A 22,728-nucleotide genomic window follows, 5' to 3' on the forward strand; every position below is an offset into this window, starting at 1 on the left:
CTCCTCCTCCCTCCCCCCACCCCCAATCCCCCACCCCCATTCTGGGCCGCGCCGGCGGCACCTGCGCGCTATCAAGCGGGGACCGCGCGGGGCTTGGCGGCACCTCAGGGGGGAAGGGAAGGGAAGGGAAAGGAAAGGAAAGGAAAGGAAAGGAAAGGAAAGGAAGGGAAGGGACAGCCCCTCTTTGCTCTCCCCGTTTCCCCCGGGGTCTCGGCTCCGAGCCGCAGGTCCCGGGCTGGGGCCGCCGCCTGTCGCCTATCCAGTCCCGTCCCCGTGAGGCCAGGGGCCCGCGCTGCGTGGGGCAGGCATCGGGGTTCCGCGCTGGCCATCCGTCTGTATAACAGAGCACCGGTCTGCGTTAAACCTGCGCTAAACGGGGAGCGCATAACTTGACTAACGTGCATATATGTGCTGTAATTGCACAGCTGATAACTCACATCAGCTACAAGCATCCACAATCGGTGCATCTGAACGTACTCTGTTTTCAGCTTTGACATAGCAGTGTTAAATGGCAGCGCCTTTCTTTTGTGGTCTTCCCTCATAGTTCCTATGCTGCTTTCAAATGAAACAGGTAAGGAAAATATTTGCCTGCTTTGCATTACTTACAAAGGGTTAAAATTACTAAGTTTGATTTAAAGTTGTGCCATATTCCTATAATTTTCCCTAAATGACTCTGAAAATATTTCAGCTTGATGTTATTCCTTGAAGGGCTTCACACGATGGCAAGTCTGCTTTCAGGGGGAGGAAGCACATTTATTTACTTTTTACAGTATTATTAAACATGTTGTAGGCAGTATGAAACAAACAGCTAAATATTTTTCTGTAACTAAATAGGATGGTTTTCAAACAATAGATAAGTGAAATAAAAGAAGTGGTTGAATGGAACGTCAGCCACTCTTAACTTTGTTATTGACATGTCACCCGTTTGCCACTGCAACATCTTCTATGTATAATGGGAAATATTATATGAACGGGACATACTTTTTCCTAACCACATAGACAAGAGTTAGTCATTCAATGTACTGTACCAAGCGGGCAATAGAAATTGAAGCTGAAAATGCACATCAAGACATCTACTGTTTTATATTAAAAAGTTAAATAGTTGGATATTTCAGTTTAATAGTAACTCTGGACACACATACATTGATTCCTGTTAGCAAGATAATACTGAACTTCAATTAAATAAGCAGGTTATTTGGTATACTCATATGTAAAATGATACTATCTTGTTTTAAATAGATTTATTTTTTAATTTGTATTTTCCCCAGTTGATTTACTATGGCAGTACAATATTGATAATTTTTAATCTGCTTACATGTATCCAGTTAAAGGCATAAGGCCTTAAGTTGTTTTGTTTTCTAATTATCATGAATCCAATTACCTTAATGGCTTCTTTTATTTTTATTTTTCAATTTTAATTTAGATTTTAGCCATTACCGGGTAAATATTCTTCAAACTAACACTGCAAAATAGTAACATTGAAGACAGTAGTCTTTCCTAATAATTCAGAATTTAATAATATTTTTGCACATTCATCTAAAATACATAAGCATATCAAGTGTGAATGATATTAACATTGCTTACATTGATAATTGTGATTCTTCTGTAATAGATGAGATTGCTTCAATTGGACAGATCCAACTGGGAATTAAATACTAAAAACTCTCAGAGAATCCATGCATATTGGAACAACTATTTCAAGGAAGTGTTCCAAATGTACTTTTCAGTGTGAATTTGTGTTTTCCAACAGGTACTGAACTTTTCAATTATAATGGACTCTATAGATAACCTCAGTAGTAAGGTGAATGGCAAATAAAGATAACTTGACTTACTCCTGCTCAGAATTTTTCTATAGATCAAAATTATGATATATGCTTTTGAAATAAAAGAAAAAAGTATAGTGGCCTTAAGACTAACAAATTTTATGATCCTGCAAATATTATCTGTGCATAAATTCAACACTCAGTAGCTCTACCAAATCCACATGGAAAATAAATCTGAGTTATTCTGAATGAGTACCTTCTGAGATTTGTCTCCACTTTAAAGAAATTCTTAAAACAATTTCTATTTTAGTACAGAAATGCTATAACAACCTGATTTTTATTGGTGGAAATATTTAACGGATATTGTGGAATAATTACATGTTATTATATATACTTATTTTCTTGATAGGTCAAAAAAAATCTGTATATGTGTTCAGACCTTAACGTACTGCTTACCTTAAAAATATTAAAATTATATTAAAATATTAGGGTAAGCAATGTATTATGCTTACATTCCAAAAGATGAGGAAGAAATAGTATCATAAAGTCCCATATGTTTTCTAACTAGTGTGTTTTAAATAGAAATCTGAAAATAAGAAGAAAGGCACATCTTAAATAAACATCACTGGCTGTATCAAATAACAAGAAGAAATTCTATTTCTTTGCTATATTCGATTAAAACAGAAATTGTATGTTCTTGTGTCCAGTAGTAACAGATTTATTTAAAAATCAAAACACCTGCAGTGCTTTACAATAAAGGCATTTCTTACAGTTTGTATTTAAATTCCAGTAAGTGTGATTTTTTTTTTTTTTTTTTTTTTTTCAGAACATACAGTAACTGGAAGGTGCTTCATTCATACCCCATGTGTTGCCTCAGCAAATAAGCCTGCGCATCTTCTGCTGACCCTGGGCAATCCCATGAAATCTTCCAGTGTTAAAACAAAAATTTCCCCAATGTTGTTGCATCTCCTGCAATGCAAAAATAGAAATACGTTTCTTACGTTTGTCTAAACAACATTTTGAAGTAGTGCCAGCTGTGGCAACAGATCCCTGCTGCAGTTGCCTCTTTGAGAGGGCCACTCCACCAGGCCACGCAGGCATGGCTGAGGCCTAAACCTGCCCTGAAGCGTCGTCATGGCACTTTCATCTTTGTTCCTTACACTGCCTATGGGCAAAGTAAGGCCAGTGGTGCTTTTTATTCCTATTAATGTGCCAGAGTCAGTAAAACTATCTAGAAATACATTCTCGTTTTTAAATTACAGCTGTATATTACATCCACAAGTAGAAGAGACCCCTCTTTTTTTTTTGTGCCTTTTGGACCAGTTCTGGAAGTTCTGGTTTGGCCAATGTATCTTTCTTGAAAAAAAAAAATAATTAAAATCAAGATTTAAAAAGAAAAAAAAGAAATTTGGAATAAAATTTCAAGGATAACTGATAAAAGAAATACCTGTCATCTCTCTATGTTCTACATTTTAAATACAGTATAGAAATGTATATTAAATACCCATTTGTGTGTGTGTGTGTGTGTATATATGTATATATATATATATATATATATAGCGGAACTTGAATAGGTTATTTTCAGACATTTTTTCAGAAGTAAATTCCACTGGAAGACTTTCTGTCCAGCACCCCCATCTCTACCCCACAGCTTTGCCCACATCACAAAGTATCTTTTCATGTAAATTTATACATATTGGCTTTTAACTTAACCTCCGACACTACCACATTATTGCCTGTGGTTTATGGTTAGATATGTTTAAAGAAAGTGTAAGTGGAAATACTAACTATCTTTAGCTTTCCCTCAAACCAACCAAACAAAAAAAATGTATGAATTGATTTTCCCTACAATTAAGGAATTATAGGAAAAGCTACAATTAGTAGCTTTTCTAGAAAATAACATTTTTAAGTATGCTTTGACATTTGAATGGTCTTTAATACAGTCAAAGTGAAGTGACTATTGTAACTAAATACCAGAATTACTTATTTGTACTAACTTTTCAAGGAAAAAAAAATGCTTATTTTTGTAAATTATGTTGTAAATTGACGTTTGCTTTAGGAGACATCAGTGTATCAGAGTGAGTACGTCAGGAATACATTTTCGTACCATATCATGAGTTTTACACATAAATGTGCTAGGTACTATTGATTGGTTTATTTAACTGTTTAGCATTCAAATGGTTAGTCCTTGTAAAGAAAAACAATAGTTGTAACAATGCTAATCAGCTTATGCTTGAAAAATATTTATCTTGCCAATATACAACTTGGAGGCATGCAGTTAGAGGCTGTCCTAGAAGTACTCTGTCCAGCTATTTTGAATAATATCTATACTAGCTACTTAGTCCTCAAAATATTTGGCTTTTTAAATAGCCATTCTGAAAGTTTTAATGAAGTTGGTGGCTTTGGGCTTCCTCATTTAGTAGATAAATAGTACTGGTTTGTATTTTTATTATTGTATTAATTTTAATATTTTATAAAATACTTCATCTATCCTAGATACTATGGAAGAAGGAAGCAACGTTGCAGTATTGATGCCAAGCATTGGAGAACAGGAAGCTGTACTGATTTCTGAAACAGTCATTGGCCCAACACTGCAAGCCAGTGAAGATCAGAGGAAATGTAGAACTGATCCACTAATCCATGTTATCCAGAAGCTAAGCAAAATAGTTGAAAGTGAGAAGTCACAAAGATGCCTTTTAATAGGGAAAAAACGTTCCCATCCTAATGCTTCTGCACAGTCCTTTGAAACAGACGATCTTTGTGAAATCCCAGCTAAAGCAATTGAGCTCTCTGTTATTGCTACTAAAAAGACTGAAGAGTTACAAGCTGATTATTTTGTGACCGAATGTCTTCCCCAAAGCAAAAAAAAAGGTGACATGCTACCAATGTAGTCTATGTAAGTTTCTATCACCTTCTCTCTTAATGCTACAAGAACATATAAAACAACATGGGCAGAAAAATGAAGTGATATTAATGTGCTCAGAATGTCATTTTGCTTCTAAAAACCAAGAAGAACTTGAATCTCACTTCCAAAACTACCACAAGAATGGTAGTAAAAATAGCATCCAGACAAAAATGCAGCAATGTGTAAATGTCTCGAGTTCATTTCTGCAAGGGCCAGTGGAAGGAAGTGTCAAATCAGGGACTGATCAGACAGGAAATGTGGAATCTAAAGATATAACGCAGTCTACTCATATGCCTGAAATGGGTAGGAGGAAATGGTATACTTACGAGCAGTATGGCATGTACCGGTGTTTAATCTGTCGGTACACCTGTGGTCAGCAACGAATGTTGAAAACTCACGCTTGGAAACATGCAGGTGAAGTTGATTGTTCTTATCCTATCTTTGAGGAAGAAAATGAAACTGCCAACTTGTCAGAGACAGTTGTAACTCATACACCTCACAGCATGGATGCAGTTGTTCTTTCTCTGGAAAATAATGAACTAGATATCCATGGTGAACCTACTCTTCAACTTCAGATTTGCAATTCTGAGCAACTGTCATGTAAATCGCCAGTAGGAACAAGTGTAAAAGAAGAAGAGATGATAAATCAGTCTGTAGTGCATTCTCCTACTACAGAGGTTTTAGAGGAGACTGTATCAGATACAGAACAGGATAATTTGGTAACTCATAGCCTACTTTCATCAGCACAGAAAATTATTAATTGTAGTCCAAATACAAAGGGTCACGTTAACGTAATAGTCGAACGTTTGCCAGGTGCTGAAGAAAGTGTCTTACAAAAGCCTTTCTTGATAAACACTGACATTGAAACAGAAAAAAAATTAATCTCAGAAGCATCCCATGTTACCTGTGAAGAACCTGATGAAGTTTATCATTCAGATGAAATCCAAGAAGTAATAATAGGATGGAATAATACCGAGAAGAAAGAGAATGAATTAAGCCCTAATAAAAATGTAACAACTGATGAAAATGCACCTCCCGTACGAAGAAGGACAAATTCTGAGTCTTTACGACTACACTCGTTAGCTGCAGAAGCTCTTGTTACAATGCCTATCAGAGCTGCAGAACTAACAAGGTCTAGCTTTAGGACTTTGACTGGGGAAGACACTGTGGTTGCAGATACAGGGCAGGGAGAGGCTGATGGCCCATGCATGGCTCATTCTAAATTGGTATCCTCGCTTAAGAATCCTTCAGAGGAGTTTAGTGGCTTAAACCAAAGTGAATGTGCAATAGTTGAAATACAGAAAGAAAGGCCAGAGTTATCAGAAGCACCAATTAAAATGGGCATCAGTATGTCACTACTCACTGTCATTGAAAAACTGAAGGAGAGGACAGATCAAAATGCTTCTGATGATGACATTCTGAAAGAATTACAAGACAATGCACAATGCCAAAATGCAAATGATGCAAATATTCCAGGAAGTAACCTAGTAGAATATATACCCAATGCAGATCGGCCCTACCGCTGTCGCCTCTGCCATTACAGTAGTGGTAATAAGGGCTACATAAAACAACACTTGAGAGTCCATCGTCAGAGGCAGCCCTATCAGTGTCCTATCTGTGAACACATTGCTGACAATAGTAAGGATTTAGAGAGCCACATGATCAACCACTGCAAAACAAGAATGTATCAGTGCAAACAATGTGAAGAATCCTTTCATTATAAGGTAAAGTTATTTCCTGTGCCTGTCTATAATTGCTGAATAATCTATTTTGCTACTTTTTTTTATAATTGGTGATCCCTCTTTCTAACTTGATTCAGTCTGACATCCTGGTTTCATTGTCATTACAATTGAGGATTATTGCTAGCAGCACTTTCTGAATATACCATTCAGCTATAATTACTCTGCCTTACCCAATGAAATAAACTTGTTTCTTCACATAAGTTACTTTCATGAGAACCATCTTATGGACATCTTAATATCCTGTTGTTCTGCTAACCTGTAGCAACTAAAAAACTGGAAGCATCAGAGAACTTAATAGCAGAAACTTTAAAAGAATGCTCAGATGTGCCCACTCACAGTGGTGAGTATGAGCAAAAGCAATAGTAATTGGGGGTAACGGGAAAAACTGCAAAACAGATTATTTATTTTTTTTAGTTTCTTTCTCTGTTTTTTCTTTGGGCTGGATGTTCTGTAGAACAGAGCTGAAAGATGAGTTGCCAGAGCAGAATATTGTACTTGGGCCTTTTTTTTTTTATCGTCTCCATTTTAAGCACTGATACTGGTGGTGTGTGTGTTCCTCTGTACTCAGTTCAGTAGTTACAAATATAGTATAGATAACAACAGTACTCAGTCTTAAAACTGAAACTCTTTTAGGCAGTGGTAGTGCAAATTTTCCTGTATTTCCTGTTGTCTGGTCTTAGTTTGAAAAACTATACTGGTTGGGTAGAAAGAGGCTGTCTCTCCCTCCTCCTCCTCCGGCAAGTAGAAACCACAATAACACATTCTTAAGTCACAAAGCAAAAAGAAAATTGAGCCAGTTTTTACACAAGCCATCCTCTAACCTCTAATCTAATATTGCTTTTGGAGTATAATAATTCTGGAGGAAGAACTGTTTGCCACTTGTACATGAGAATGTACAAGATGGAAAGAAGGAGGAAGGGGGAAGAAGGAAATAGGGAAAAGAAAAAGCTTGAAAATCATTTGATTTGAAAAGTGAAAAAAGTGAAAGTCAGCATGACACATTACAGTTACAGATAATATGTAATATATATAGTCATTTTTCTAATGAACAGGTTTTTTTGAATTAACAAAAATCACAATCGTAGTCATTTTCATCAATCCTTTAGGTTATTAATTAACGTTATGTATTTTGTTTTGTTTCTAGTAAAACTAACTGAGGGATAATCTGTATATGCTAATGTATGTTGTATAACAGTTGTCATTAAAAGTTGAGTATCAATGTCATAAATTACTGCAGTGTCTGAAGTGACCAGTGAATGTTTGTAGTGTATATTTAAACATGGGCAATTGTTTTTTCAGAGCCAACTGCGAAATCATGAGAGAGAACAACACAGTCTTCCAGATATCTTTTCAACAGCCACATCTAACAAACTAATTGTTTCAAATGACGTAGATGAAAGAGAAGGTACTGTTTATATTGTTACTTAAAACTACAAAAAAAATCATTCATAAAATGACTTGTTTGCTATACTTGCAGGCTTACTGTTTTTAAAATCCCTTTCAGGCCAAAATATTTTCACGTCTATCCCTAACCTAAATGCATGGCCTTTTCAGTGTGCAAACTTACCATAAATGATCAGTTTTGAGATCTCTTACTGACAGTTATTAGTAGGTAAGACATTCTTTGCACATTTAATCAGATCCTCTATTTCTTCTTTTTGAAAAACAATTTAAGTATTTACAGATAATAAATGGTATGGAGTATTACTCGGCATTTTTAAGAAAAAAAAAATCTTTTTTTATCTTTCCTTCAGCAGCTATAGTATTTTGCAGATTTCCTAGAGTAAACAAAATAAAGCCCTTTTTTTAAACTCATTGTGGTAACACAGTTTTCTATCAGCATATACATACAATACAGTCTATTCTGCGACTAGAAGTTTCTGTTTAATTACGGTAATGTCCAAAATGAGTCATTTGTTTTTAGTCCTGCAGAGGAAAATGTAGAACATTTTAAAAATGCAAGCTATATATGTAATAGTCACCAGGGTAACCATAGGTGTGCATTTCTTAAATGTTTGGTTAACTGCGTATCTGCTTATAATTTAATAGTGTTCTTAAGAAAAACAAACTTGATGTGTAAAGGTAGTGAAATAGGAAGAAAATAGCTAATCCTTGAAGTTAAGGGAAATGTGGTCCTAAAATCCTTTCAGTACTCTGGAGGCCCAGTATCTAATGTTATAACTTCAATGCATCCTCTTTTCTGTTTAGATAAAGCTCCTGAAAATATTTACAAATCTTCTATAGGCAGAACTGTAGTTTTTTTGTACTTAGCAATTTTAGAGCACTGTTGAAAAATGCTAGTAATTATATCACCTCTGAACAACTGTGAGCTAAAATATTTCACATTTTGCATTCATAGCTCTTTTCTGTCCTAACTATGTCTCTTGTTTGTTTATATAGCAAAATGTGTACTCTAATAGTACTTAGATTGCAGTTGAAATATCTGGGTTCTACTCTCACCTCGTTGACGTTAGCACAGCTACTTGTGAAGAAAGGTACTAAGCAGCATGAGCCAGGTGGACGGCTTGAACCATTAACAGTTTGTCCAAAGCAACATGGTACACGTCAGAATAAAGTGAGATTCTTAACTCCTGACTGATCCTTAACTCTTGTTCTGCTAGCTCACACTGCCTCTTGTTTTGGCTTTCAGCATACATGATGGAAAATTAAAAATTAATTGCCTCACTAGCCTCAGGTAGAATGACCCTTCCCGGCTCCTTTTTGCTCTCATCAATGCAGAAGACATTAAGACATTTAAATTCAGGAAATTGTTCTGTAGTGCTTATTACATCCATAAGACCTAAGCTTCAGATAACCATCTGAATTCCAGGGGAGCAGAAAAAAGGCTAGGGAGGGTCTGCTGGTAGTGAGAACATTAAGTACTTTTTTTTTTCTTCAGAAGAAATAGCATAAATGCAAGAGAAGCAATAGGAAACACATTGTGAGTTTAGCTGGTTACAAATATATGGTAGCACAGCTTGGATTAGTAGTTCTGACACTGTTTTGACTATTTTAAACCAAGATTTTTTAAAGATGACCTAATAAAGCAGTAAGTACTTTGAGATGCCTGAAACATACCAGACTTGTGAATACTGTACCTTTTGAGCTAAAGTCCTTCTAAGGTGACTGAAAATCAAGATAGCTAGCTGCTTTTGAAAATACTACATTTTAAAAGGTGTTGTTAGATGTTATATTCTGACCTGGTAACTTAACTTCCACAAAGGAGGAACCTCTGTTTGTGAAAAGTGCCTGCCTTCAATTTAGTTATTTCAGAGATTTTTTTAAAAGTATTTTTTGCTCATTACTATCTTATAAAAGTGTTACATCCAGGCACCTTAATTAAATGTTTACCCCACATGAAATTCAGTAATGTGATTTGAAAGAATGAAAATCCTTTTAAACTTTTATTAACTCATACTTTTGAATGCTTAAATTATTTCAGAACCAATTTATAATCAAATTGCAACACCACTGCAGTACAGCAATCTCTTGTCAAACAGATGTCATCCCTATAAAGCAACACAGAACAAAGAAGTTTATGGCATAGCATCTGTTTATGTGAAAGATGCCTGAGCTGCAACAGTTTCATTTCTTGTTTATGAAATAGTTAGTCCTAAAAGTCTCTTTATTCATCATGGTTGTACTATAAATTAAAAGAGAGCATTATGACACTGGATATGATTGGATTGTAAATGTCTAATAATGAAGGAATAGGGTAATAAGCAGAATTACAGAAGCACCTGTTACTGCTGCGAGAATAAAGATCTGTCATTTCCATGTTCACTTTTAAGAGACCTGATGTCCTCAATCCAGAAAGCAAAAAACCCCCACAACCTCAAGAAATAAGCTGCTGGAGGAGGCAGGGGACATGACTGCTATTTCACTACAGCTAGAGATTATATGATGTGTTACGTAATTCATGTGCATTTTGTTGAAAGGCTAAATCTAACGTAGTGATTGATATAAATAATTGCTCCTAAGTATGTGTTACTGGGTGGTTAGCCACTTACAACTATGCAATAGATAATATGTTTGCATAACATTAAAAATCTCATTAGATACTGTTTGTTTTAAGCAGCCTGCCCAATAAAATGCCAAATTCATAACAGAAAATACATTTAGAAAAGGTTTATACTAAAGTTACAGAATTTAAGAAGGAAAACTCATTCAGGTAGAGCATGCAGTAGCCCAACCTTCACAAAACCCATGCTCTACCAAAGATCTGCAGCCCAGTGTCTTTGTGTTCATTTGTATTCTGCATAAATATATATTCATAAAAGAATAACTACAGAAATGTAAACTCTGATGTCTCCAAGGGTGAAATTAAGATTATTTTTTAAATTTGAATTAAAGATTTTTTTAACAGTAGTAAATTTTAAAAAGCTATATGAGCATATAGTAGGAAAAATTCTGATATATTTTCCTTTAAGAACTTAAAAGGTTGAACTGTAAATGGCTTGACTGTTCAGTCAGCGAACAAGAACTTGATGTAACATTGAAATGAACTCAAGCACCTACCTTACTTGCTCTTCAAAAGGAAAAATCTAAAAACTTCAACTAGTGAAGAGGTTAGATGCAGAAAGCAAGACCTTAGATTTTAATTAAATGTTTCTTTTGACAGTAGTCAAAGTAGTTTTGATTTAAGCAGCTCCAGTTTGTTATTCCTTTGTGTTTCTGCTGTTAACCTCATTTGAAGAGTGCATGAAAGCTGCTGTATGATGGGCTGGAGTGGGAAAACGACCTGCATAAAAAATACCATCCCTCCTCTTAAATGTTCATATTTTAACCCAGATCAGTTACATTATTCAGTGAGGGAGCAGGAATAGGGCTGTTAAAGTCTACACAGTCACATCCCAAAAATGTTCAAACTGTGCACTTGTGAGCACAGATTTTCCTATGTTAAATTAGTCATTAGACTTTGTCTCTGCAACCATTAATTTTTCAAGAGTCTCTTTTATTCTGGAAGGAAAAATGATTTTTGTTGCTATTTCTTTTCAGTAATTTGGAGATGTTCCAAATTATTTCTTTATACATCTGGTCAGTATTTTTTTTTTTAGTGGTTTGATTTTTGTTGTTGTTTTTGTTTTTTGGGATCATCTCAGATCCTTCTGAAAATGGCTGTGAATGTAGTGAGACTACAGTTAGAAACTTCTTTCTCAGTGCCCATCTTCTCATGATTTGATTCATTCTACAAAGCAGTGAAAAGTGCTGGGTTCAGCAGTTCCCACGTTTTTTCGCCTTTTGCTGTAACTCAGGATTTTGACCCAACTGAAAGAAGGGAAGAGTTCATAGAAAGAATGTGTCTTCCTAAAATTTTAGTAATTCCAATAGAAGGTAGGGCAAATGCAGAACAGCATGGTAAATAAAATGTACCTTTATTATCTCTATGTCTATTGCCAGTTTGCTCCAGATACTAAAGTATTACTTTAAGTGTTAATTCATGTTTCATAATTCAGCTGTGCTGAAATTAGCATCTGAGAACTGACAATGCTGGATTCAACTGTCTAAAATGTCATGTTTTTTCATGTAGGAAATAAGTCTTCACTTCAGAAACTGCATAGATGCGATGTATGTGACTACACAAGTACAACTTATGTTGGTGTACGAAATCACAGACGAATTCATAACTCTGATAAGCCATATAGGTAAGAATCTTAATTATTGCTAACTGATGCTAGGCTCTTAGTCTGCTTGTTTTAATGCAATTTTGAAGATATATTAAAGAATGTCAATACTGTAATTTTATTGCAAATTTGAAGGAGCCATGCTTTCTGTTTGACTCAAGCTTATGTAATTAAGATTTCCTAGCATCTCCAGGATGCATTGTATGTGAAAACTGCTGGTTTTCAGTTTCAAGCATCCAGATGTGGAAAGGGAAATAATTACCTTGTAATATTGAACTTTGGCCAACAGCAATAATTTATTTAGCAGATTCATTAAATACTTCATTTTATTTTGGATTTACCTTATTGCAAAGTGTTCTCCATTGTCATATTGCTACTTTTAAAGCTTTGTTTCAAAGCAGCAAGGTAAACAGCAAGATTCACATTCCTTAATGAAGGAAGGAGGAGGAGTCAAGGTACATCCATAAAGTCTTGGCTCCTACAGTTTAGCAAATTGCTGCCCTTTGTCCTGTCCCCTTACCTTTTTTACAGGTTTCAAACAATATTAATACATTTAGGATCAAATTTTATAGCTTTTGTAGATGGGTGTTACATGGATTTATAGAGAAACTTGGATATCTAGAATTACATTTAGTACTCTAGGTTCTCAGCAGAAAAAGTAAATCATGCATTTTTCTACTGGTTGCTGTATAAATTCCTGCCATTTCAATCTGTGCTCATTCATGTCTGGATCTCTGTCCCTCTCTAGTGGCTAGAAATAGATCTGAGTTAATGCAATTTTTGAGCTAATAAACTTCTGTCTTTTTAATGCAAATTCTGGAAACTCGTCTTAACACATTGAAATGCTTAACTGAGCCAGTAGCTTTCTCTTTTGGCTAAAAAAAAAAAACAACCACAGGACATGTTGTATTTTGATTTATGCATTATAACAATATCCATTATTACTAGCAAAAATTTGCAAGATGTTTGCTCTGAAAGCAAATTTGGAATACAAATAAATTTTTTTTCTTCTCAGAATCTTCCTTATTTCCATTATATTCCATTATTTGTTAACTTAGTCTGGTTGGAACAGCAGATACTGTAGTATCATGGTATTTTGGTATTTGGTAGCTTTCTGAATTAGTGTTAGCCCACCCTGTTTGATTTAGGAACGTTTAGGAAAGTTTTCCACTGATGATACAGACTGCTGCTTACTGAATTTAAGCCTACTGATCCAGCTTGCTTTTCTTATTATTTATGCATGAGTCCTTTAGACACATCTGCAGACCTGGTAGGATACTCAAGACACAGCTTAAAAACTGTAAAGATCCAGTATTCATGGTATTTTTTTCTTTCGAAAGATGTATTCCTCAAGCCTTTCTGCTAGATCAAACAGAAACCTACATTGTAGTGATTTTCACACTCATAAAGGTATTTTATTATTTGTTTAACAAAAATTGCTGGAAATTAAACTGTATAGCCTCTAATGATTCATTTGTATTGATTTGATACCTTCTGGAGTTTAATACTACACAATTAAATCCTTTCAAAAATAAAGTTAGTAACCTCTAGTTAAATATCCTGCAATCTCAACCTTTTTCACTCTATAGACCAGACTTAGTAAATGTTGGACATTTTACCTTTTCAAAAAAGAGAATTAAAATCCTGATAAATATGCAAAGGTTTAGCTGATCTTGATGGCTTCCATTAGATCTGTTTTAATATGTTATGTGGTAGTGTACTGATACTTATGCATATCTTAGTATTTTGTATAATATTCTGGGGTCCAAATCCAGGGATCTCAATCTAGGATCTCATCTATATTGTTTTTAGACAATGATACCGTGAAAAAAGTCAAAAAAATAAAAATTTAGACAGCATGATGAAACTCACTTGTCTTAGGGCACTTGAATCTAAACGTGTTGATCTTGTCCCTGACTTTTACTTCAGCTATAATGCTCTGAAACTTGGATGTTTTATTACTTAATAGATAGTTTGGCATTTAAAATGTCATGAGAAATGCCTGTTGCATTAAGCAGAACACATATTCTTAAGGAACAAGACTCACTTCTAAGTACACTGTCTCCCCTATAGCTTTTATGGCCATATTCTGCCTTTGTGTAACATAGCCAAGCAATCTACATCACAGCTACTTTAAGAGCATCCCTTACAGATCATGAGGCATACCAGCTTCAGTAGAGGTGCACAAGGTAGATGTAAGGGTGGACCATGGTCGGTATTCATAGTGATTCTGGCTCAATGTTGGAGTCTTCTTTGGAGTGCAAAAGGTTCTCATGGTCCAAAAATTGAAAGTTAGATGTCATCACTTGGGACTTCTGTAAATATTGTTAGCCTTTAATTGTGGTCTTTCCAGATACCTTTGCTTTCTCTTAGATTTTATTTCTGGAAGTGTTAGTAGTTAATTGTCAGATTAGTTTACTTGTTGTTGTCTCTTTAGATGTCGAGTATGTGACTTCGCCACCACAAATATGAATAGCTTGAAATGTCATATGAGGCGCCACCCCCAGGAGCATCAGGCAGTGCAGCTAATGGAACAGTACAAGTATGTAACAGTTCTGATTTAGCAAAAAGCTATGATAGCAGTGGTTTTGTTGTGTTAAGATATAAAGCAGAGTTTAGATTCTATTCTTTTCCCTTCTATATTCATTCTTTGTTCCAGTGACTTTTTTTTTTGAAAGGGAGAGAGAAAAGGAAGAAGATTTGATGTGGTGTTCCCAGGTGATATTTATGCTAGCTAATTAAATAGGTCCATGGCATCCCTCTGGTACAGTATTCCACTCTCTCTTTCCAAAATGGGATGGTTGCATATAAAATGCGTATTGCAAGAGGTTTCTGGACCATGTTAATTGCCAAAGCATGGCTGGAATTGTTTAGGAGAACGTATGTGCCAAAACCATACCAGGGGCACTTCTAACAGTGTAACAATATAGATTGTTAAATTCCAGCACCCAGGAACGTTCTCTGGCTTTGTTTAATATCCTAGTCTAGGCACAGCCTTAGTATATACACATTAGTTAGAATCCAGATTGGAATCACACTGCCCTAGTTAAGAATGAGTATGAATAGTCATTATGTTTAACTGATGAGTGTATTTTTTAGTCTCTCTATGTACGTAAACATGTACGGACAGAGAGAGAAAGAGAAAATTAATGTACTTCAAAAAAAGAGACTGTCGTTAAAAAGGGTTAGGTCACTCAACTGTTGCTTCATTCACTGTGTACCAATCCACTGACCAAGCTGTGCTAGTAGTGCAGAAAAATTATATAGCATCATATAATAAAAGACTAGTGGAATACATGTGCATACAGAACAGAATTAAGATTATTTTTTGACTCTTGTGTTTTGCAAAAACTCATTGTGACCTAATTTTATCTGTAAATGAATGATAAGGTCTGCCTTTTATTTTTAATGATGGCATTGTTTTGAAAAAGTCTTATTTGAAATGCTAAGAATCTCAATCTGAGGGTGAGCTTGCCTATTTTTGAAAACATCCATTTTCTTTACAAGGCTCCAAATTAGAAGGAAGAGGAAAAAATAGAGTAGTACATTCCAAATCACGTAATAAAGACAAGTAAGCTAGAAGGCCATGCCTGTTGTTCCCCAGCAGGACAGAATTATCTCACTACATAAGGAAGGCAGTCTACCATTGTAATTTTTAAACGCTGTTTTATGCAGGCCTTCTTGTGTTTCCAGGTCCTATTTCTGAAGAAGCCTTTCTTACAAATTTACAAAAACTTACTAGTATAGTAGTATTTTAATAGACTTATCGTAATACAACTTATCAGGGGATCCCATTGCTTGGGTAGAAATCATCTCATTCTCATTGACAAATGAATGAGATAGACTGAGATGCATTCCTAACTATAATTTGTTGGAAACAGTTCACCTTCAGTATCTGGAAAAATTTGATCCTGGTCTTCTCCGTGTGATTTGAGAAACTTCCTAAGTAGCTGAGCAAAGCAGCTTCCTTGTCCAAGAGACAATGAGCTACCGCATCTTTACCCTGAGTACTGTTCAGCTCCAGAGTGATGATACACAATATCACTCATCTCCTTCATGCTGAAATAACTAATTTATCATCTCAGAAAACACTTATTAAAAAAAACAAACTCCTCCGTTGTATGTTCATGTATGAGAAAAGTCCTGTGGGATTTGATCAGTCATATTATTTGTGTCTGTAAATACACAATATGTCTATGTAAATGGAATTTATTTTTCGATGCTTTTGAACTATCCAATCAAATTCTAGCAGAGAAGAAACATTTTGTGTCCAGTTCTGAATTCTGCTATGTATTTATCTGAGTGTCATAGTAGTCTGAATTTGCAACTGTTTTTAGAAAAGGGATTGGACTATTGGCAGAAAGAGAGAAAGAAGTACCAAAGTATTACCTTTATTAAACATTCTCAGTTGCATTTAATTAAGTATGGGCTAAAATCTTGTTCCTACAAGAGGTAATTGGGATTGCATACATAAAGGCCTTACTTCCTAAATACTAGGAGTGTAAATTAAATTTAATGGGACAAAAAATTACTTCTCAAACTTGAAAAGCATTTCTCAAACCATTTTTCTTGAAAAGATCAAGCATAGCTTAATAATTAGGATTACTTAGGCTGTTTTTTTTTTCTCCAGAATTTTATGTATAAAATTCAAACTTAGTTGAAGAACAAGTCAGTATATATGTTGTTCTTCACTGTATAAGTCAGTGTTTTATAGGGAGATAGAAGATTAAGCCGTCTAGTACCTCAGGCTGCTGGAAAACTCTGTGGACAAAATTATCTGTCTGAGTCTCGATCTGCAATTGTTTTCAAAACCTGGCTGGACACTGTGTGGGAAACTGCTCTAGCTGATCCTGCTTGAACAGCTGGGTTGGACTAGGTAATCTCAAGAGGTCCCTTCCACCTTCAATGATTCTGTGATCCTCAAATACACTAATGTATGCTACAGCAAGAAAAGCTTTATTAGTTCCGTTAAAATTAGCACTGCTAATTATACAGCACCTGCTTGGTTCAGAACAATGGCGAAGAGAGCTCCCCACCTGGCTGCCAGATACCACACGGATATCTCCATGTTTCTGAACTATTGCATATTTGAAGTATTTAAACAGTTTTATCAGGCCAAACATATAAGATTTCAGTTAAATTATTTAAGAAGTCAGAAGAGCCAATTTTAAGTTCTCAGACTGTATAAATAGTCTTAAATTTTGGAATAACATTTTACAAACTTTTTTGACCTAGTTATGAAACTGAACAGGGCAACTAAGAAGAAGATTGACTTGTGTCTTGCTGTTCACTCATCCTTTTGGAAGGAGTAGTGAATTAGTACAATAGTAAAACTTAACTTTTAAATGCATCTCTTCCCCACATCTTTTCTCTAGATGTTCTCTCTGTGGATATGTATGTAGCCATCCTCCGTCCCTGAAGTCCCACATGTGGAAACATGCAAGTGACCAAAACTATAACTATGAACAAGTGAACAAGGCTATTAACGATGCAATTTTGCAAAGTAGCAGGTATGTCTTATCTATTTTCAAGTCCTATTGTCTAGAATTTTCAAAGGAGCCACCTCTGATCCAAAGTACAATTCCTGTCAAAAAGCAACAGCTGTACATTTTGATAGTTGTTTCTTTTATTATTTCAGGTTTCAAGGACAGCTTCCTGACAAAACCTTATTGGAAGGCACAGATGAAAGTACAGTACCTATACTAGGAAGTTCAGACAACCTGGTGTCTTTTACAGAGTCTATTAACCAGACTAATAATGAAATTTCAGGTTCTGATGAAAATGAAAAACCTAACTTGATGAATACCTCATGTGGTTTAGAAAAGAACTCCACTCTACCCCATCTTGGCACAGAATACTGTGTTCTTCTCTTCTGCTGCTGCATTTGTGGTTTTGAGTCTACCAACAAAGAAAATCTGCTGGATCATATGAAAGAACATGAGGGTGAAATCATAAACATCATCCTAAATAAGGACAACAGCACAAATCAGAGCACAAACTAGGTGAAGCATTAAGTTGAAGAGGGGGTTTCCTAGAGTAAATATTTTCTATCTTTACTAATTTTGCCTGAGAAACTTGGTAAAGAGAAGAATTGCAAGCAAAACTTGCTGATTTCCCATTCTAAGTCCTTGTTTCAATAAGAATACAAATTTTTAACTAGGGACCAATGAATCATTTTAGAGATAAATATCAGAAGTAGGGAATAGAATGACCCATTTTAACCTGTTATTTCTCTGTATGGTACCAAGAATGTGGGATTGTTGCTTTTTTCTTTCCTTTTACTGTCAGGTACTAGTCAGTAATAATGCATTAGTACAGTATATTAAAACCTAAAGGCATGAAAGCTTTGTATCAACTGAAAGCTTTGTTGCTTTCCAAATAGTTACGCAAGAATGTTTTTACCCTCTTTTTTGAAGATGACAACTTACCAAATACAAATTTTACAACATGATTTCATCAAACTGAGCCTGGATTCTGGAAGGTAGAGAGAGGGGAGATAAGGGCACGTGTGTGCTTGCATGCACGTGTATGTGTATTCCCAATCTATTTTTAAGACCTTACAAACTCCAGGTTGTCTTTCAAAAAGGAGTGGTATCCTATCTGTTGATTTAGAGCACCAGGAGCTGAGTAAACTAGAAGCATTTTGCTAATAACTGTTTCTCTGATTGGATCCTAACTAAAAGCTGGTATCTTTTAATTGATAGTGTGTAAAAGATTCTTCATAATAATGGCCTGTTGTTTCTTAAAGGCTTTCTTAACACATTCAGCAGAACTATTTAAGAAAAATAAATAAATAATAATTAAAAAAAAAAATAAACTAAACCTCCAAAACAAATCACCTCATATGTCACTATTAACTTGTGGTGATTGCAGTACATAGGAGCACTGTTTTTTAATGAGAACAAGGTACTAACAGTAATTGCCACAAAGATATTTTTAAATCTATATAGATTCCTAAGGATGCAGATGAGGAAGGAAAGGGATTTTGAGAAATGCCTACATGTTTTGGAGTTCCTTGAAAATCGCACCGGCTGTCTAAATTTCCCACTTGTGTGGCAGGGTTGTAACTGTAGATAAAATTCACAGAAGGATAAAGTAATCATAGTAATGTTCTTATAGAAAGTTATATTTCAAAAAATAAAATATGGAAACCATATTTTAAGCAAAATCATCAAAAACAGTCACTTGTAGAATAAATTTTTACTAGTGTATATAATACAGGCTCATAAGGGGAATTAGGGATTACTTTGTTTTCTAAAAAACAGATAGAAATCTCTCCCTTGTAAAGCACTGTAAAACTACAGTGCTTTCTTTTTGTGTGTGTGTTACAGCACTTTGCAGAAGACAACATTCATCTACAACTCAGTTGGAAATATTTTATACAGGCTAATTACCTGGCAACTTTGTTGAGCTCATTCATAAAGTTGGCTACTTAAATTGTTTGAAATATACACTTCAATCTAGAGAAGCAGTAGCACTTCCAAAGAAACCCTTTTGTAACCTGATTTAAGCTTTCTAGTGTGGCCATTTATTTCTGCTTTTAAAGAATGGCAGTTGCACAGAAGCATACCTAGTTCCTGACGTGGGAATGCAGTTACCTGATTTTTTAGAAGCTCATTACTTAAAAAATGACTTTTAGAAAAATAGTGTTTTACGTTTATTTCATATTTATACATTTCCGCTAGCAGAAATGAGCTAGAACAGTAAGTCTAAGAAGGTGGTATGTGTAGCATACACTCTGTTGTGCATTGCTGACTGTAAGTGGCAAACAGGAAAAGAAACAAACAAGTCTGGTTACTACTTTATGAAGCAGCACAAAATCTAAATGTCAGTGTAAAAGGCACTAAGATTCCACGTACATTCAGCAATTTTTGTTGCTAAGTGGTTTCCTTAACTTGTTCTTTAAGTTAAATATCTGCAGGTTTTTTTTATATATAAAATTGGTATCAGAAAGTACGCATTTTACTTTAAAAATTGATATAATGTCAAAGCATTTTTGTGTCATATTTGAGATATTTTAAATACAGACTTGTATTTTCAGTTAAAAGTTATTTTTAATATTTCTCCAGATAGATTTTTCATGTGATAAACAAGATTTATTCACATCTCAAAATCAATTAGAGATAGTAAACTTCTAATGGGATATTCATACTGTCTTATTGACACCAATATTTTATCTATAGATACAGAATTCAGTATAGAATTCATACGAAAGTGGTAAACTATTTGCAGCATATCTGATCTTCTTCATTCAGAGATCCTATTTGTTGAAAAAATTAAAGGTATGAAGAGATCCACAGTAACGTTAAACTACCAGCCAGCATTCACAGAAACAGTATTTTGCCATATCCTTACTTTTGCATAAAGGGATAATTATTTTAACATTGCTCTGCTAGCAAAAGAAAAGAAAGGTGAAAAACTTGCATTCATAAGCTAAAAAGAAGATGGCAGTGAACCAAGACTTAAAAAGCAAGTAGCTTTCAATCAAAGTTAACAATTCTGGTGTAAATGTTTGCAGCGTTAAATATAATGCACCGAGACTGACTGTAATGGGATTCCTAAGCAGGATTTATCTATTTACATTTGCTCTTTGCCATCTCGTTGCTTTTTTCTGCTTTGACCATGTGTTACTATAAAATAGTATAAAGTTAGTTGCCTCTAAAAACTGTTATCAGTCCTATCAAATGCCAACAAATAATTCTTTCCCATATGCACAGAGGTATTTTTAACTGTCTCCATGCTGCTTGCCATTAGTTACCCACTCACAGTTCCCATGGCCTTTATCAGAAGTTCTGCACGTGAAGTAGTTATAGGCTTAGTTTCTGAAAGCAAAGTATTTCTCAGGTTATCTGCTTTAGAAAGTGTGTGGTTGGCTTGGTTGCATGTTATATAAGGGTTTTTCAAGCACATTTCAAAGTCACTAACTCTGCAGTCTCCCCCTTTCTTTAAGTTTTTAACAGATTTTCAGATCTTCTGTCACAGCACTATGAGCTGATCAGCTATTTCACTTGCTGTTTGTTTTAATTAAGAGTTTGGTCCATGATATGAACTGTAACTTGCAGCTTTGATTTTAAAAGCCTATACTTCTACTAAAGAGAAAACTTCATACTAGACAATACCAATAAATAGGTGCGTATTTCATCTTTCTGATTTATGCTTGGCCTGGAAAAATAAAGTGGGATTCAGTCAGTTATTGTATTTTCCTCTTTCAGAAGCACTTATTTAATCATTTTTAAAAATGTACAGTTGGTGCTGAAAGTAACATTTGTTAAGATATATTTAATAGAAATTTACATTTGCATTTGATATTCATGGACATGGGTACGTGTATTTTTTTAAGAAAAGGTATTGTAACACTATGGCACTGCTTTTATAGCCAAAGTACAAAAAATTTAGAAAACTGACATGTAAAGAGTGCAGTTAATTCTGATACTGTATCTTATTAAATAGGATGACTTCCATTTTATAAAATTATCCAGCACATTAAGCTGCATGCCTTAAGCTCTCTCTAGGATTGTGTTCCTGATAGATGACTGTTTGGAACTATGAAGCAAAGTCTGTAGTACTACTTTAACTACCTTCTGAAATACTGTACAATGTTAGAATAATTTATTTTGCTTTACAGGAGTTTGTCACGTATTGACTTTAATAATGTATTTTGGTAATAAACTTTTTTTGTTAAACACTTTAGTCACTTTTATTTGACCTGTATGAAATAGGGTTATGAATATGGAAAACAGAGACACGAACCAGTGTTTAGAGATGGGAATCTGTTTATATCAAAAAGTACTTGAAATACTTTACTGTCATTTCACACTCTTGTATCAAGATATTAGTTAATAATGTTAATACAAGTTTTGTAAAAGTAATGGTAGTGATGAAATATGAGACTATTAAAACAAGTTCTGAATACAAGAAAGCCTGCATGCAGTTACAGTGGAACAATGCTGAAGGACAGAACTGTGTCTTCAAAATTCACAATGAAGCTAGTGAGAATTTTGTCCCTAATTTAAATGGAGTGAAAGCCTTACACAGCTTTTTTCAAGTGATGGACTCATGCTTATCCATCATGTAAGCTAAATCTTGCAACCTAATTTTAAATACACACTACATTTCTTGGCTTTGCTGGAGCTTTGCTTCCCATCTTTTTCCAAAAATGGAACCAAAATTTAAAAAAAAAAAACAGCTCTTACTGCTGGCCAAGGACAGAAAGTACCACCAGAGTGCCCATTCCTGGTATTATCTGGCTTACACTGACATAGACAGGTTATCTTCTTTCAGTTTGTTGTTACTGTTACGGCCCTGGGCCAAATACCTTACAGTAAAAAAAGCTAGAATTGCAAATGGGTTTAGATGCTACGCTACAATACGCTGCACTATTGTGCAGCTTTATGCCATTTTCTCTAATGTAAAACTGGGAGAAAAAAAGTCTCTGTAGCAGGACATGGCATCCGGGTATTATCCTAATCCCTGGGCTGAAATACCGTGCTCCCTTTGCCTTAATACAAAGGAAGAGCCTCAGCAGAAGTTACTCCCCCTACCAGGGGGGAAAATAACCTCAGCAGAAGTTATTTCCCCCCAAGCATCCTGCTCCTGCGATCCCGCTGGTTTCCCGACCCATTTGCCGTGTTTCACGCAAGAAATCCGTGGCCGCGTTAGGTCAGCACGGGCAGCACCACCCAAACCGCCGCCTT

The 22,728-nt window shown here is 35.1% G+C and overlaps 2 protein-coding genes across 3 annotated transcripts; both read left to right on the top strand.

Annotated features, from left to right (window-relative positions):
• The first annotated feature begins 261 nt into the window (after positions 1-261).
• On the top strand, positions 262-4,654 carry LOC126913445 (zinc finger protein 507-like). Its single transcript, XM_050713146.1, has 2 exons — positions 262-571; positions 4,260-4,654. Exons 1-2 carry the CDS (start codon positions 550-552, stop codon positions 4,652-4,654), a joined length of 417 nt encoding a protein of 138 aa, XP_050569103.1. The 5' UTR covers positions 262-549.
• A 31-nt stretch (positions 4,655-4,685) lies between these two features.
• Positions 4,686-21,940, top strand: LOC118246419 (zinc finger protein 507). Of its 2 annotated transcripts, XM_050713143.1 has the most exons (6): positions 4,686-6,392; positions 7,710-7,815; positions 11,941-12,055; positions 14,472-14,576; positions 17,410-17,544; positions 17,673-21,940. In XM_050713143.1, the coding sequence occupies exons 1-6, from the start codon at positions 4,686-4,688 to the stop codon at positions 18,034-18,036; spliced, it is 2,532 nt and encodes an 843-aa protein (XP_050569100.1). In that variant the 3' UTR covers positions 18,037-21,940. The 2 variants fall into 2 exon arrangements, with proteins under 2 accessions (XP_050569100.1, XP_035399383.2); XM_035543490.2 differs by lacking the exon at positions 14,472-14,576.
• Positions 21,941-22,728: the final 788 nt, after the last annotated feature.

Source organism: Cygnus atratus, chromosome 12 (assembly GCF_013377495.2).
Source record: "Cygnus atratus isolate AKBS03 ecotype Queensland, Australia chromosome 12, CAtr_DNAZoo_HiC_assembly, whole genome shotgun sequence".
In the NCBI taxonomy this organism is placed as follows: domain Eukaryota; kingdom Metazoa; phylum Chordata; class Aves; order Anseriformes; family Anatidae; genus Cygnus; species Cygnus atratus.

Bases quoted from the DNA above. Each gene is read 5' to 3' on its own strand.
- LOC118246419 (XM_050713143.1), top strand. From the start codon at position 4,686: ATGCTACAAGAACATATAAAACAACATGGGCAGAAAAATGAAGTGATA. The intron at 6,393-7,709 runs GTAAAGTTATTT...TTGTTTTTTCAG, and splicing joins AAGAATCCTTTCATTATAAG to AGCCAACTGCGAAATCATGA. The intron at 12,056-14,471 runs GTAAGAATCTTA...TTGTCTCTTTAG, and splicing joins AACTCTGATAAGCCATATAG to ATGTCGAGTATGTGACTTCG.
- LOC126913445 (XM_050713146.1), top strand. From the start codon at position 550: ATGCTGCTTTCAAATGAAACAG. The intron at 572-4,259 runs GTAAGGAAAATA...CATCTATCCTAG, and splicing joins GCTGCTTTCAAATGAAACAG to ATACTATGGAAGAAGGAAGC.